At 40.5% G+C, this 16,157-nt stretch overlaps 1 protein-coding gene across 2 annotated transcripts in view; it reads left to right on the top strand.

Annotated features, from left to right (window-relative positions):
• MNAT1 (MNAT1 component of CDK activating kinase) overlaps positions 1 to 16,157 on the top strand; it is a 126,609-nt gene that overhangs the window by 27,047 nt on the left and 83,405 nt on the right. For both annotated transcript variants that reach the window (XM_050898292.1, XM_050898291.1), the window contains exons 2-3: positions 10,160 to 10,312; positions 11,995 to 12,068. In XM_050898292.1, the coding sequence (XP_050754249.1) occupies positions 10,160 to 10,312; positions 11,995 to 12,068 (227 nt within the window). The remainder of the gene's footprint in view (positions 1 to 10,159; positions 10,313 to 11,994; positions 12,069 to 16,157) is intronic.

Raw genomic sequence — 16,157 nt, 5'->3', positions numbered from 1 at the left:
TATTGATAAAAGAATATGAATCTGTGTAATTTATGAAAGACTGCTTTAGACTGATGGTTAGGAGTTATTTCTGTTATGAGCAGACGGAGCAGATGCTAGAACATGTGGCATGCATGTCATCCTTTAAAAAAAATTTCAGTATTCAGAGATGCATGTAATATTTCAGTATCTTCACCAAAATTAGCTTTTCTCTCTCCTTTTTTATTTTCCTTCCTGAGTCGTCGTTGTCTTGGGGTTTCAGAATTTAGAGCACATAGCTAGGACCATAGATAGGACTGGAGGCACCTTCTTGGTTACCAAATCTAGTTACCTGTTGAAGACAATCAGGTCATCAAATCCTTCCCGTGATTTGATGAAAGCTTATGAAAGTTCATTTTGAAACTAATTTTTGCCCCGTTACTTCTCTTGGATGTGGTTCCAGATTCTCACTATTGTGGCTGGTGAGAACTACAATTTCCAGTATGCATTTTTACACTAGTGGTTGGACCAGTAGTGTTTTAGTTTAAGTAGCTTTTTCTGCTGTTTCTCCTCTGATAAGCCAATCTTCCCAGTCTTGTGATCATCCTAGTTGCCCTTTTCTGCATTTATAGGGCGAGCTCATCTGTTTTGAGTGTGAGTGACCAGAACTGCACATGTCATTTCAGGTGAAGTCTCCTTACATCCTGCTGGTAACGCTGTCTTTCTGACAGCAGCAGCTCTTCTGATACATCCTTGGGTTGCATGTGCCTTTTCATGACTGCATCACGTTGCAGAGGGACCATGAGCTACATAGGGGGGGTCTCTTCTTCTCCTTGGTGCTCTTTAGATGATGAGCTCCCAGTGACTTCGTGACTTGTTTCAAATGCCTGAATTTGTTGTGTTCAGTTGTGTTGCCTTCTGTTCCTATTGTGGAAGGACTTGCCTGTAAGGTAATCTTGTATGCTTTGTTTAAAATATTCTGAAATAATGTGACATGCTTTTTGACTCTTATTTTTAGCAATTCTGAAAAATTCTTCTTATCCTGTCTGCTACCCCACCCATTCTTGTATTGCTTGTGTTGTAACTGTGCTTCGACTCACCTTTCTAGAGGTGTGTTGATCAAGCAGCTTTTAGGGTACCCTGAAATAACGACAGACACTTTTTGAGCCGTGTTCTCTCTCCTTATACTTTTGGATCAAGCTAAAATAGCTGGGTATGCCATAAAAGCTTTGTAAGAGGGAAGAGAGAGACAAATTTTAATAAACAGCATCGGGTGCTGTTGAATTCAGAGCTTGGGAAGAGAGGAAGAGCTTTTTATGCTCTCCCACCCAGTGGCTATCCCTGGTAACTTAGTTCTGGCGTCTTGTTCAGACTGAAAGGACCTTTCTGGGGGTCCCTGGCCATGCTGGGCATCTCCACAGGTTTGATTTACTGTGGTTACTTCCATTGACACTGGTGAGGAGCCCTCTTCCAGGGGAAGTATTTCTCCTAGAGTTGAGTTGTCTTGCCTCAGATGTTATTACACAGTTTGTAAAGAGTGCACTGAATGCTGGGGAGAGTCTTTTATTGCCAGAGTTTTTGAGGATGTGATCCTACATTGGCCTAAGCTGTTCAGAGGTTGCCTGCTGTGGTGCTGTCCTCTCCCCTTGCTTTGCAGCCCAGCTGTGCTGGTGCTGATGTTACGGGCATGTTGGCAGTTGGGGTATCTCCCTTTGTCGAAGCCCTCTCAGTGTCAATACATGGGTCGAAGCTGCCTGAATGGGAGCATTTTTTGTGGGATGCCCTAACCCTAGCAGCAGGAAGTTTGGCTGCTCAACTTGTTGGGACCTGGAGTTCACTGAGGGTTCTCTTAGTTCCGCTTTGAGAGCAGATCTTCAAAGCGGTGTAGGTATGTAGTGGTGTTTACAGAAGTGCCTACTCGTGCTGCTGGGCACCTAACTGCATCGTCCAAACGTGGTCCCTGCTCCCTGTTCTCTTCATGCTTCAGCTTCCCTAATGAATGAGTCTTAAACATGTCTGGCTTTCAAGACTTTCATGATAGTGCTGTGATATGCTTGCTTTGCCTGGGATTTTATATTTGACAACATCCTGCTTCAGCTTTCTCACCCTGGTTGCTCATTCCTACCTTCACTTTGCCCATTGCTATGTGCTGGTACAAGCGTTTGTGAACTATGTGGTGAACCAAATGGAAGAGTTCATCTGGCTGAAAAATAACCCAGCAAATAACCATGTGGCTGCACAAATGTTTTTCTGGCCTGCAGGAGAGGACAGCAGGGGAAGGACAGTGTACGGCAGTGTGAAAGCAGATTACGGCAGCTTCTTTGACACTGGTGCTGACTTAACATGTAGAAATACAATTTTGGTGTTCCTAGGCTGCATATATAAAATCAAGGTTGTTAGGACTTTTGCTGCTCATGAGAATGGGAGTTGATGTCTTAACCTTTTGAGTTTGGTCACTCATTTCTGACAACTTACATAAAAAGAAACAGTTGATTTTATTGTATTATAAAACAAGATTTGTGCAGGAGCTCCCGTGTAGCACTTTGTCATGGCAGGTTGTTCTTTCAGTCTTTTCAAACCAAGCAATCTTAGTGGTAGAGAGGACAGTTTTTCATTACACATTGCTTTTTGAGCACTGACAGTGTTTTCAGAGCTATCCGGAACATGGACGATGCAGTTATTGCTCCAACAGGCTGTTTTTTTCAGTTGTTTTTAATTATGTGTACATACACCCACACTGTCTCTCTGTATTTGAATAGCTTAAGGAAACTGGACTGTGTACTTTTTATGCTTCGAGTGAAATACAAGCCTATGCTCTTGGCAGAAATTTGGCTTGGTTCCTCCCAAAAGCTGGGAGAGATGAGCCAACATATGCAGATCATTCAACAGGTATGTTTGCAAGAGATCGGTAAAGGTTTTGAAGAGTTTTAAACACTTGCATGTTTCCCATTGAGACCCCAAACCACCGTTGGTTTTATGGAAAACCTTGGTCATATGCCTGGTTCTCTTACAGATGTGTGTTTTATCAACTTTATCTTCTTACTTTCAGAGATTAGACATGAAATATGGGAGTGTCTTGTGACAAGCCCTCAGTAATGTGGTCAGGATATCCCATCATGCCACAAATACTTTTAAATTTTTTTCCCTTTTACTGCATAGCCGTATTTCCTTGTCTTGCTTCCACATGCTGTTGTCGCACTGTAAAATGCGTTGAAAGTACAGAACAGAAGGTAGAAGCCTTGTTTCAGATCAAGTAAAAGATTTGTCATGACTATTTTGGGTCCCCAAAGCATTTATTTTCTGTTGCCTGTGTTTTAGTTTTTTCCAGTGTGATTTCTGGCATATGCAGGTGTTTTGTAAGACTGAGTAAGTGAATGCTCAAAATACTTGAGTTAGTAAGACCTGTCAGCTCTGGGGGCAGTTCAACCCACACCATGGTGCAGGACTTTCTCACGAGGTAACAAATGGATATGGAAGGAGAAGGGAGCTGTGTGTCTTGTATGGAGTTCGGTGTGAGATCTTAAACTTGTTAACGATAAGTATGTTTGTCTTGTGAGACAATGGGCAATATTGAGCTGGATCATATCTAAAAAAGTGCAGTTTCTGCATTTTAGACAGACATGGAAAGTTTCGTAATTGTGTCTTAAGTTCAGGTGTGCTGTGGACAGCTGCTAATCCTGATAGCTCCCCAATTTGATGGTTGTTGAGAACCCTGAAAGCTTGCAAGGTTCTTATTCAAAGAGAATAAAGCATAATAAAAGGGTTATTGACATAGCTGAATTATTATTTTAGTGCATATGCTTGCCCAGTAGACTGTAATGGGTTTGAAGTAGTTGTTCTGGTACATTGGATAAATTCTTGGTCGATTTTGGTATGCCTAGTCATTGTGAAAACACTTATTTCTCAATGCCACACAGCTGCTCTTGAAGTGTCAAGAATTGGCCTGTCAAGTATTGGCCTGTTGTTTGACCAAGTTAACATAATTGTGCTGTAAGACATGTTTTTATGATTGTGTGCTTAATTGACTAGGCAGCAGTATCTCATGAAGAACCACTTTTATTTAAATACTTACAGAAATATTTTCTCTGTGCTGTCCAGAGTTAATACTATAAAAGGTTCTCTAATTTTTTTTCTAGGAAAAAAGAAAAGGCTCATCTGTACTGGATAAATGTGAGTTAAATTTCAGTTTGCAGCAAATTCTCTTGTCAGGTCCAAGCCACTCGAAATGGTTTTGTAATGGAGATGTTGAAACACAATGGGTGGTGGAACTGTTTCTGTTTAGTTGACTTAGTATGTCTTTTTTTGCTTAAAATGCCAGTCATTCAAGGCTGTACTTCAACCACTACCTGGTTTGCTTTCTTTCTGGTGAGTGCAGTTGAGATGAACTGGTCTGTATATCAGGTATGTATATGGGTGTTTGGAAAATAGGGTTAACGGTGGCTGAGTGTCTCCTAAATTTTTGAGATGTCTGGGCTTATTTAAACTCCTCCTTTCTGCAATATGGAGCAGAACTCGTCTGACAGAACAAAAAAGAAACAAAAGTGTGTACGTGCATCCTTTTCCCAAAAGATATAAATAGTCTAAAAGAAGGATTGTACGCTCAGCATCTTGGCACATGATGCTGAGAATTGACATAATACAGATATAGGCAGAGTATCGGAGTCTTTTTTTTTGGTTTTGCTTTGTTGTTTAAAGGAGGAGTTAAGATCAGCTCTCTGGAGTCTAGATACCTTTGAAAAAAATTTAAATGTTAGCGAAGTAATCTCTGAGATTTTGTCTTGCAGTGTATGTTACTGTGGGCTGAACAGAGGGGAGCTGCAGACAACTGAAGATAGCTTATCAACAGTGTTTAAAAAGCAAAAATTCTCATCTGTTGGTTGATAGAGTTGTGATTTCTGCCTGAAACCCGAGATGTGTCTTATTGCCATAACGAGCTGTAATCTCTACATGGCATGTGGGCTGCTTGTGAGACCTGTTTATTTACTAGTTGAAGACAAACCTGTTGTGACTTTTTCAGCCAAATAAGGTTTTGAGAGCATTCTGAAGTTGTCTCCTTACAAGGTGAGAACAGCAAAATCCCCATCGGTAGGACTTCACACAATCTGAACAGAGGAAGAGGGAAAGAGTAATGGGTATCTTCTGCCAAATCCCTCTTGTATTTGGCGGACGGAGAAGAGATGACCCAAAACATAGGTGGCTGCTTCTGCAAGTACTTGAATAAGGATTTCTGAGTTCCTGAAGCTGAGGTGTGAAAAGAAAAATACTTATTTTTGATCCCAACTCCCTACTCATCTGGCAGCTACTGATCTTGTAAGCTCCTTTATTCCAAGGCTCTCAGAAGCATTTGGTGTCATTGCAGTCACGCTTCTTTCTCTTTCCTCAGTTTTTGATCCCTAACCTGCAAGATGGGGAAAAAAATTGCTTTTGCTCAGTTCCCTTAGCTTTTTGGATCACAGAGTTCATCATTGCTGCAGACTCTAGGAAGAACCTGCCTTCTAGGCTGTGCCTATTAGTCCATCAGCCTAGAAAATAAACCTGCCATGGCCAGCTGCAAATAGTAGATGAACTCTTGGCTATGTAGCAGAAACCACTGTAGGTTATAAGGACTTGCTAAATGTACTGAAGGTTGTGAAATAAACAAGTTTGATGCCTGCTCGCTCCAAATTGGGCCGTTCTTGTCTCAGTTCAAAAATCTCTGCACAAGAACACAAAATTGTCTAACCCAAGCTAAGCAAAAAGCCTGTGAATGTTTCTAGAAGCATCTTTGATTTAAAAATCTAGGTGTCTTTCTGTAAGCTTTTTCACGTGTGTGTGTTTTCCATTGGTTTTTAATGTTCCCTTGCCATAAATCAAGAGTCATTCCACTTCTGTAAGTAAATTTCCCTTTGACATCAGAATTGAGGAACAAGTGAAAACACATCTTTTTTGCTGGTTCTTTCCATTCCATTTGTTTGTGGTTCAAGTATTGGCTATATGTTGAAGGCTGTATTACTATTTTTTAATCTAAACTGTTTTTTCTATAGTAGAGAGGATCATTTGTTTTGCATGTTACTTTAAATAACAGAAACACCTTGGTTATAAAAGCTGAAGAAGAGGGGCTTAGAGATTCTAAATATTTGATGCTGTTTAATAAGTATATCTACTAAAAATAGCCTTTGTAAGGAAGGGTCGTAACTCATTCTGTAATATTCCTAGTCAACAGCAAAACCCATAAAGATTTTTTTTTCTGAAATGATTAATGGCTGCATATCTGAAGTCCTGCAAATTTTTGCTATGCTCAGCAGAATCTAAAATTTTAAAAGAAGGAATATCTTGTACTCCTGCTTGTGAAAATAGCTTTTCCTTTATTCTGTTTTGTTTGCTGTCTTGCCAGCCAAGCTAGAGAAGTAAGCAGCACCATCAAACTATGCTGATGTTGTGAGCCATTTTCATCTGTTCAGTGTCCAAGAGGCTTGATGCCTTATCTGCCATCATCCCTCCATGAAGTGTATGTGTGCCTGTGTGGGGAATGCAGGATTGGGCACAAATCTTGTACCCTTTGAAGACACTTTGTCCAAAACAAACGCTCAGTTCCAGTAAGCGTAATTCAGTTGATAAATATCTAACAGTTTTCTGGAGAGGAACCTCTGCTTGTTGTCTGCAATGTACCAAAAGCATTTTTAGTACGATCCTGATGTCCTTGAACACTGGCATGAGGACATGTAGTGCTGTTTGTGCATTGATGCTGCCAAACCATCTAGATGCTTTATTATTTGCTTTCCTCAAAAATGTGGCGTCGTTCTAGACTGCGTAGAGACTGAGCCATGTGTTTAATATTTCATGGGGATGAAAGAGAAGAACAAGACAGATCAAACCAGTGTCCATGGAAATGAAAATGAGCATACTGATGTTTATTATCCTGGTGTGGAAGACCAGGAGACTTCATTGTTCCTGGAAGTGTTGTGATTGCTTTTGTTAGTGACATTACTAATAGTCTTTCCCTGTTATCCGCACGTGTGTAACTCCCTGGGCATTTTCTACTGATATCTTCATCCAGATTGCCTATTCTCAGGATACAAACTGAAATCCAAAAGGTAATGAAAGATTTTAGTGAATGTATGAAATAGAATACAGATTGCAGAGGCCGTACAACCTCACTGTGAAGAGGAGAATTGGCAATATCACACCCTGAGTGTTTGTTTAGACCTCATGTGAAGCTGTTGTCTTCAGACATACTTAGTTTTGAACAAACGTATAGACCCGATTTTTAAGCATGAACATTTGTCATCGTTAGTTAATATGTGTAGCATGTATGCATACATAATACGTATATGCATATTAAAAATCACTGATTTAAGGCTCCTAATTCAAGAAAACACATGGCCACCTGTTTTGGCCATGGTTTGAAGGCGAGTTAAGCAGATGTTTTGGTGCTTTGCTCGTTTGGAGAGAGCCATGTATGATGTGTTGGCCGATAAAAGATGCACTGATTGGTGTCCTGCCTCCATAGTCAGACTGTCCTTACACTAAGGCAAATGGAGAAGCGTTGGACTTGCAAAGAGATGGAAGGATCACCTGAATTGATGTGGTCTATGTGGCCAGGAGGGAGCTCTGTAATGCCAGCTGTGGTGTTGGGGTGTCCCTCTGTGCTGCCTGGGATGCCTGGCCTTTGCATGGATTGGGTACCTTTGGTGAAGTCACATAAATTGCTGCATCTCTTTTTTTTTTTTTTTAAGTCATGCTGTATTTTAAAATTTTACCATGCAAGATAAAATTTTTTCAAGTCGTGTTTATTTCAAGACATGAAATAATTTATTAAATCGATCCTTATTGAAATCTGCCTTCCTGGTGTTTGCATATGCTCTGACTTTAGCAGTCTGCAGCACAACCGAAAGGAACTTGTTTGAGAGGGATTCGGGAGATGGCTTTTTTCCTTCCTCAAGAATCAGCTGGAAATGTGTGACCAAACATGCTTTCCATCACTGGGAAAGTGGCTGTGGTTTGTGGGGGCAAGAATGACAGACCTGCTAGGAAGTAAGCTTCAGATCTAACTGTGTATATTAAATCTATCCAGAGATGGAGAGGAGGCAGGATTTGGACAGAGTCCAGGTATGCCCTTGACTTGTCCCATATAACCCCTTCTGAATTCGTATCTATGAATAAATATAAGGGTGGATGTGCATGAGTGAGTGAGAATGTGATCACCTGATGTGGGATTCCCATAGTGAGGTGTTGACTCATCTTTTTTTGTATGGAAAGCTATTTTCCAGCCTTAGAAACACTGGTTCCAGTTTGGGAAGGCATTGAAGCACTTGTACGAAGTGCTTTTCCAAGGAGGGATTTTTTCCATAGTCAAGTCCTGTGTAAACTTGAAATGTCTTTGATTTAGGGAAGGGGGTGGTGGTGGAGTGAAGTAGTTTCAGGTGCTACTGTTTGGGCATAATATCTTGCACATGGAGACCCTGTTCTGTTGGTCCTTAGGCAATACCATGATTAAAAAAAACAATACAAACACCTGGATCCACCTGCCAAGTTCTGTAGCTTTACACTCCCTTTTCTATAACTTAAAAATAGGAAAGAGGCGGCAGGGGTTTTTTGCTGTGCTTTGGCTGCTGTGTTGAGAGAGACTTATTAACAGCACAAGCTGCCAAAATGAAGGAGACAGTGAAACTGTCCTTATGTACTGAGCTGTTGCATGCACAGACAGGTTGGGGGAGGAAGGAGAAAAGCCTTTCTCTTCCTTGCCTTTTCTCTTGCATTTAATGTTGCTTCTCCCATAGTGGCAAGCTAAATTATTTTCATAAAGAAGCATACTTCTTGAGTTGATGTCCCAGTAACTTCTGAATTTCAGGCCTAGTGTGCTGAAAGGTTTGATCTTTCCCTTCCAAGATAAATTGTATTTAAATGTGCTTGGTTTTCTAACAAAAGGAATTCTGTAGCAGGAAAATGGCCAAGTAAATTCAAGGTTTGCTCTTTAACATTGGCAGCTACTGTGCAAGATGCATTTTGAAACTGTAGTTCTACTTGTGTTAACAAAAAAAAAAAAGCTCTAATTTTTTTTTAATTGTAAGATACAATTGTGTTTGTTTTGCACTTTCTAATCTGGGAAACAGCAGCTGGGTAAAACTGGTTGGCTCTAGCTAGCTCTGTCTCTGTCAGTACTGGAACCAGTTTAGTTGGGGGTAGGTCAGCAGAGTGGAAGTTTTGTTTAAGATCCTTCGCAACCATGTCAGTACTGTTTCTCTTAACTTGTTTAGCTGTTGTGCTGGATTTGTGAAGGTACAATACAGCTTAGCCCTTAATGTACAACTGTTTTGGCTTCAATATAGCAAAGCTATAAATAGAAACCCCCTTGCCTCCCCAGCAGTAGGAACTGACTGCAGCAGGTGGTGTCCTCTGCTAGAAATTTGCACAGTATTAGTACGCAAGTACTTTTTAAAAAATTGGCTTTCTTGTTGTGTGTTCTTCCTTTATTAAATGCCAACTGACTGGTCAGCAAGCGTCTTGTTAAAATCTGAAATCTTCTTTAAGACAAAAGAAATAAAACCAGAAAGGTATTTTTGGTTTATTCTGTGCAGCCTCTGTGTAAAGTATATTTTATGTGCAATTTAAAAAATTAACAGAAGACACAGGAGAGGGGCATAATGCTGATTGCTGGTTAAAATGGTATTTCGATTCTTTTAGCTGTATTGGGCTGGAGTTTAGCTCAGGTTTGTTATAGCAGTTCTTCCATGGTAGTACTGGTAGATGCTTGGAAGGCTGTGGGCAAGATTTGTATCCCTGCTTGTGCTGAATAGTACCTTGCACTGTAAATGGCATCAAGGAAATAAACGGGGCTTTTTGTGCAGCAAGATAGTGCTCAGAGTAGATAAGGATATTGCAGTCTGGTCCACGTGAAATGAGTTTGGTGTCAATAAACAAGCTTCCCCTTGACGCAAAACCCATCATTGTGTTTGGATTAACTTTCAGTCCCAGCAAAGAGGCTGAGTTATTTGGGCAGGGAGAATAAATGTATTTGTGCTGCTGAGATTGTTTCCTTTCAGACATGGTGGAGAGCCCTTGCCTCCTTGGGACTGTTGGGTGCTGAAGAAACAGTGAAATCAAGGGGAGATGCACTGTGTACTTGAAGTGTGTGTGTAAACAACAAAAAAGGGGGACAATCCTGTGTTTCAGTTACTGTTTAACATGTATCTGTCTTTATACCCCTTCCTTTCTCCCACAGATGTGAGAGCTGTGTGGAACTGCTGTTTGTGAGAGGGGCTGGGAATTGCCAGGAGTGCGATACCCCCCTGCGGAAGAGTAACTTCAGGGTACAGCTCTTTGAAGATCCTGCTGTCGACAAGGAAGTGGAAATTCGGAAGAAAGTGCTGAAAATGTGAGTGTCACCAGTTAAAAGAACAGAAGGTGGATGTATTTCATGGATCACCATTTTAAAAAATTGACTTACTCCTCCAGTAGTACAGAGGAGATAATTTTTTTTTTAACGTGACAACCCATAAAACTTGACTCCATTTAATGTGGAGGGATTTCAGAGAATCTGATTTTATGCAACAACTGAGGGCTGAATTCTCAATTTAGCCTTGAGGGATTCCTGCTTAGCATTAGAAAATGTTGGGTGTTTCTATGTGGCCTCCTTTGGCAAAGACTTGCCTCCTAAATGGAGATGATTAGATATTGAGGACTACAGCTGCTTTCCCTTTGAGGAGGTGAACATGGGAGTGGGGCAAGAAACAGGACCTTGATTGTTTTGTTCCCTGGGGACCTGTTCTGAGAGTTGAAGGCTAGTTCCCTTCAAAATGAAAATGGACGAAAAAGAAGCTATGTTCACATTGTTTTCTACTTCACACTGCAATTGTTAGTAGAAGTGCTTCCTTGCAAGCCTTGTGTGACTAGTCTATCATGCAGATTTGAGAGCTCTTGAAATTGAGATAAATGAGGTCTAAAATTGCATCTCACTCTTTGTGGCCAAGAAACAACATTTTATAAGGACAATAAGCGAGCCAGTTGATGTTTTGGTAGAAGAGGGTCTGATGAGACCTAACAAACCTGGAGAGACTTGTGTGTGTAGAAATGAACGTACAGGTAAATTGTAAGCTTGGCAGCCTTTATCTAAGACTTAGGACAATACTAAATGAATCGTATGATGTTGCTGAGATGTGGGGAAATTGCATTGTTGAATACCAAGATGCTGATGTGGAAAGCAGTAATAATTTTGATGTTGAAGTCTACTGAAGTTAACAGAAGTCAAACTGGAATAAAGTCAACTTAGTTGGCTAAACACGGAATGAACTGTAGTTAGAACAGAAAATGTTGTAAAATGCTTGGTCCACATGGATTTGCCAGATTAGCTTTTAGTAAGCAGAAAAAATGTCCCCACATTAGAACTTGGCCCGAGTTCTCGGGATTAGAGTTTTATACTCCCAGGTGTCAGGTATCTTGGTGCACAGAGCAGGCAGAATCTTAGCTTTAGATTTTCTTGGGAAGAAAGCCCTCGTGTCTTGACTTTCAGAGACTGTTCATGTTCTAGTCAGTTGTCCCTTCATCTTTTTACTTTTCCAGCTATCAAGAATTGGATAAATGAGTTCTGGAATGCTCTATTGATATGAAATAAGACAATTGTGTAGCATTTTCAGTTTGCTGCTGACATATGCTTTCTGTTGTTGGCACAAAGCCAAACTCCCTTTTCTGATACTTTTCTAGCAAAGCTTTTCTTGTGGATGTTACTGTTGTCTCTGCCTTTGTTAACAGGTTTCTTATGCTGAAGGGCTGACTTGGAATTAGTATATCCTAGCCTCTGTGCTCCTGTTTACCTGTAACCTTGGTAAAGGGAAACAGTAGGCAAAGATTGCACCGATTTATGCCAGACTGGCTCCTTTCCTTTGAAACAAGCACTTCTGTCTCCTTTTCAAGATTCTGTACGTTGGTCAGTTGCGGGAGCCACAAAGCACATACTTGATAAAACCAGGTCAATACTTAATACACTTGCAGCAAGAGCCTTGTTGAATTGAAATTGCATCTTTGTGTGTTATATAAATACTTGTTTCCCTTCTCTCAAAGATACAATAAAAGAGAGGATGACTTTCCCAGTCTAAATGAATATAATGATTTCCTGGAAGAAATAGAAGAAATTGGTAAGTCTTAATGCTTGCATTTTTGATGTGCTGTGCTCATGAGACCATAGGCTTTTATCTTCTGACTCAGCTGCCTATGAGAATGTCTAAGTTGAGTTTCTGTAATAGGATTTATCATAATATCAGATGTTTATCTCATTACTGTTTTTCTGTACATTTTTAATCATATTTGCTGAAATGTAGGACATCGTTAAGTAAAACATTTTATCTGCCAGAGAAAAACGTGATTCAAAGAGGAAGTAGTGCTTTATAGCTGGAAAAGAAAGGCTTGCAGGGGACTGTCGGTGCTGCATTGGGAAAGATTAAACAAAGAGAGGAGAAACTGAAATTTTCATTATATGCCTCCGTTAGCTTTATCTACCATGACAGAAGCCATATGGTGTCTTTCATCATTTTTGCTTCTGCAAGTACAGTAGTTGAAGCTGCTTTGAAGCTGATGACCTTACATACCACTGTGGTAGCATTTTATGTTGCTGTGCAGAAGGAGAAGGTTTAGGAACAGACATTGATTTCTTTCTCTTTGGATTAGTTGAAGCAGAACTTTGCCCTTTGAGGAAGGGACTATGTTATCAACAGAGTTTATTTTCTTAGTTAGGGTGGCTTGTGATTTATGGTGGAATGATGGATTTTGCTTAGAAAAACAAGATGTGTTCAAAGGAGTGACTCCTAAATGGTTTGTTTCTTGGGTTTTATGAGCTTCTGAGGCTTTTCTTTTTTTGTCCTGGAGGAAGAAGAGGTGGCTTAGAACATGCAGGAGGGGCAGCAAATGTAATTTGAAGGAAAACATGGAGATGCCACTCCTCTTTGGTTTCTCTAAGGAGCCCTTGCTCCTCTTTGCACTGTGGTGTTTTGTAGAAATGTATCCAATACATTTACTCCTGTGAGTAATGTATCATGTTTTTGTTGGCATCAGAAGGCTGAGCCTGGAGAGCTAAATTGTGTGGCTGGGAAATACCAGGCACACTCATACGGGTCCAAATATCTGGAGGAGACGATGTGGGTGTAGTTCTGTTTGTATATTTTTTTGGATGGTGCGGGGGAAGGAGGGAGTGAGTAGAAAGAGTGGTTACATCTTCCAGAGGATCCTGGAAGAATCTGTGTGCTCATGGAAAGGAAAACTGCTTTTTATTTATGTAGCATTAAATACAGGTTTCCCACTTACTGCTGTTGCAGGGGTTTTCAGCATCTGCAACAAGGGAGTCGAAGTTTTGCCTGAAATTGCCTTAACCTCATCAATTTGTGCAGAATGTTATGATTCTCCAGCTCTTGAGATTAGGTTGTTAAATTTCAAATGGTTCCAGAGCCTGCACTGGTAACTTTGTTTAGAAGCAGCAGAAATCATGGCTGGTCTTCATAACCTTGTGAAGAAGAGTGAATTTGTCAATAACTGTGCTGGCCCTGCAAATGCATAATGAAGAAGCTTGATAGAGTTGTTAGGAATTGGAGTTAGTTGCCTGAAAGGGACACCTAAAATACTAAAAGGAATAGGAAGTCTGACTACCTCCTAGTTTCTTCATGTAGCAGCCAGGGTGATAGTAAGGAAAGAAGGGGTGCAGTCAGAAGGCTCTTAATTTTCACCGTTAAAGGGGTCATTTATGATCTGCTAACTTCAGGCAGATCCAGAAGCTGGAGGACAGGTTAGATTTAAGAACACCACCTTTGGTAAGAATTCAAGCCCTGTTCTCCTTTCCCGGGTGACAAAGCTCATTGTGCACATCTTGCTGTCCCTAAGCCCTTCCCTGCCTGTGCTCCTGGGCAGAGTTCTCCACCTGACAGTGGTCTGGTACATAGCGATAGTGTGACTTCTTCCAGTGTTATTGCTGTGCATGCTGTGTGTGGCACGGCTGAACCATGTGTTAAAGGTGTCTGACTCTGTATGGTTACTTCACATTTTACTACTGAGAGTATTTATTTCACTTTTTGTGTATGTGAGTTCCCTGCTTGTTTGTGCATGTGAAAAACTAGGCTGCAAGATAGGAAAGAAGGGGTGTAGTCGTGCAGCGCAAAGTTTAGCCTTGTGGAGCCAATGTACAGCAGGTTGGCAGTAGCTGGTGGTGGTTGTTCAAGCTGCCAGGTTAGGAAGCTACGGAGCAGAGAACTGGATTTCCCCTTTCTCCCCCTGCCCCAAACTTTCAGTTTTTCTGTGGTAGGGTCGAAGTGTAGCTTTACCCTGTTTTCTTTTTGCTGGTAAGTTTTGTTTTCTAAGTTGTTGTGGGGGATTAAATGAAGTAGTTGCTTGGCAGAGACAAAATGTCAATATCCTGTATAAGTATACTTCATGTGACCTTGGCACAATTCTGGTAGTTTTTCCAAATGTTTCAGGTAGGTCAGCTCCAACATTTGCAGCAATTGCACTGTCTTATTCCATTGATGTGATATATGAAACACGTCTATCACTTGAAAGACATTTTCCCCCTTCATATCAGGATTGTTATACCTGCAGACTTTCCCTATTTAAAGAAAAGAGTTGGGTGCTATGGCAAAAGTGTGAGAGGGGAAGGTCAAAAAAACATTAGGGTAGTCACTTAAGATTTCTATTATAAAACACACATTTTTGAAGTGGTTTAGAATGTAGTCACTAAATAATGCTTTGGGCTAAAATGTGTTATACAAGGCTTTAAATAGAAACCACATTTTAAAGCAAGTTTTCCTCAGAAGAAAAATTAGTTGGACAATTTGAGAACATTGTAAACACAATTTGTTGTCATTAACACTAGGAAGAAAAATAAAGTGAAAGGGTTAAAACCTGCCTTTGGAAAAGGTGTGGACAACATCTATTGGAATAAATCAGGTCTATGCCCATATGATGAGTGGGGCAAGGTTAAACCTTAGAATGTTGCTACAAGTTTCAATCTCTGGACATCATGCAAATTTTGCTCTCTCTTTCTACAAGGTTTTCTTCTTCCCCCAAATTTTTCTACTTCCCCAGAGTATCTCTGTAGCCAGTTTTTCAAAACCTGGTGTGTAAGCTCTCTAGAGTAGGGCCTGCCTCCTAGCACGTGTGTACACACTGCCTCGCACCATTCTCATGATGCCTGAATGAGGCCTCTAGGCATTACCGCAACACAAATGTTAATAGTAATTATTTCTTTTTAAAAACATTCCGTACATTCAACTTGAAAGGAGGCTACTCTACTGTGCCCTTTGGATTCCTGTGTCTCATGACTCCTCTAAGCCTTTATGCGATACCAGCTGCCTAGTGACTTGTCTTGCTCAGAACATTTCTCACAAGCGATCCTTGGACAGAAAGGATTTTGGTATCTATGATCACTTGTGGGTTGTGGTGTTTATTGTTTTGTGGTTTTTGTTTTTTTTTTTTTTTTTTTCCTCTGTGTGTGTGCACGAGGATGGTATTGCTGGTCCTGACAATGGGAATAACCCAACTGGAAATTGGGCAGCTTTATCAAAGATCCATTTCGGTCATCTCATCTGAACAAAGATTTCATACCACACTGTTCCAGCCCAAATGATCTATCTTAGACTGATGGGGCTGAGTGACTTCAATCATTTATTACTACACTAAGGTATTTTTCTGGAAAATTGTTTATCCTCAGTTGTCTTTTATTGGGTCAATAGAAATAATTATTAATACCTAACTAGATTTTTCTGGCTTAGCTGTGGGTTTTCTTTTGCTTCTGATAATTATTTTGTTATGATCACAGAAACGTTGGTTGGAAGGGACCTGTTCAAATCTATTCCATCTTTTCTCCCCCTCAACACTCTCCTACCCCTCTTAAAAGTACAGGGACCAGGCATCAAAAGTACCAACAGAAGGTGCCACAGTAGCTTTGGACTCCCCGGGCAGACTGAGAATGTGGTTGTGTCTCCCTTCATAGCACTCTGCCCAAAGCAGTTGCTCTTCTGCCATTCCTGATCTCTAGCTGGTGATTTATGAAGATCATAACTAGGGAGTTGTTTGTAGTAGGGTGGGAGGAATATTGTTTATAACAAACTAATACTACTAATTTTTAAATTTTCAGCTGGCTAATACCAGCAGTGCAGATCAAACACTGTCAGCAGAGTAATCATCTGCTATCTTGCCAGAGAGGGAATGTTCCTACTATTTGAATAGCAAATATTTTTTACATG

Source organism: Gymnogyps californianus, chromosome 5, assembly GCF_018139145.2.
Source record: "Gymnogyps californianus isolate 813 chromosome 5, ASM1813914v2, whole genome shotgun sequence".
NCBI classification, from domain to species: domain Eukaryota; kingdom Metazoa; phylum Chordata; class Aves; order Accipitriformes; family Cathartidae; genus Gymnogyps; species Gymnogyps californianus.
The sequence above is the reverse complement of the archived record's forward strand: the minus strand, read 5'-3'. Positions and strand labels throughout refer to the sequence as shown.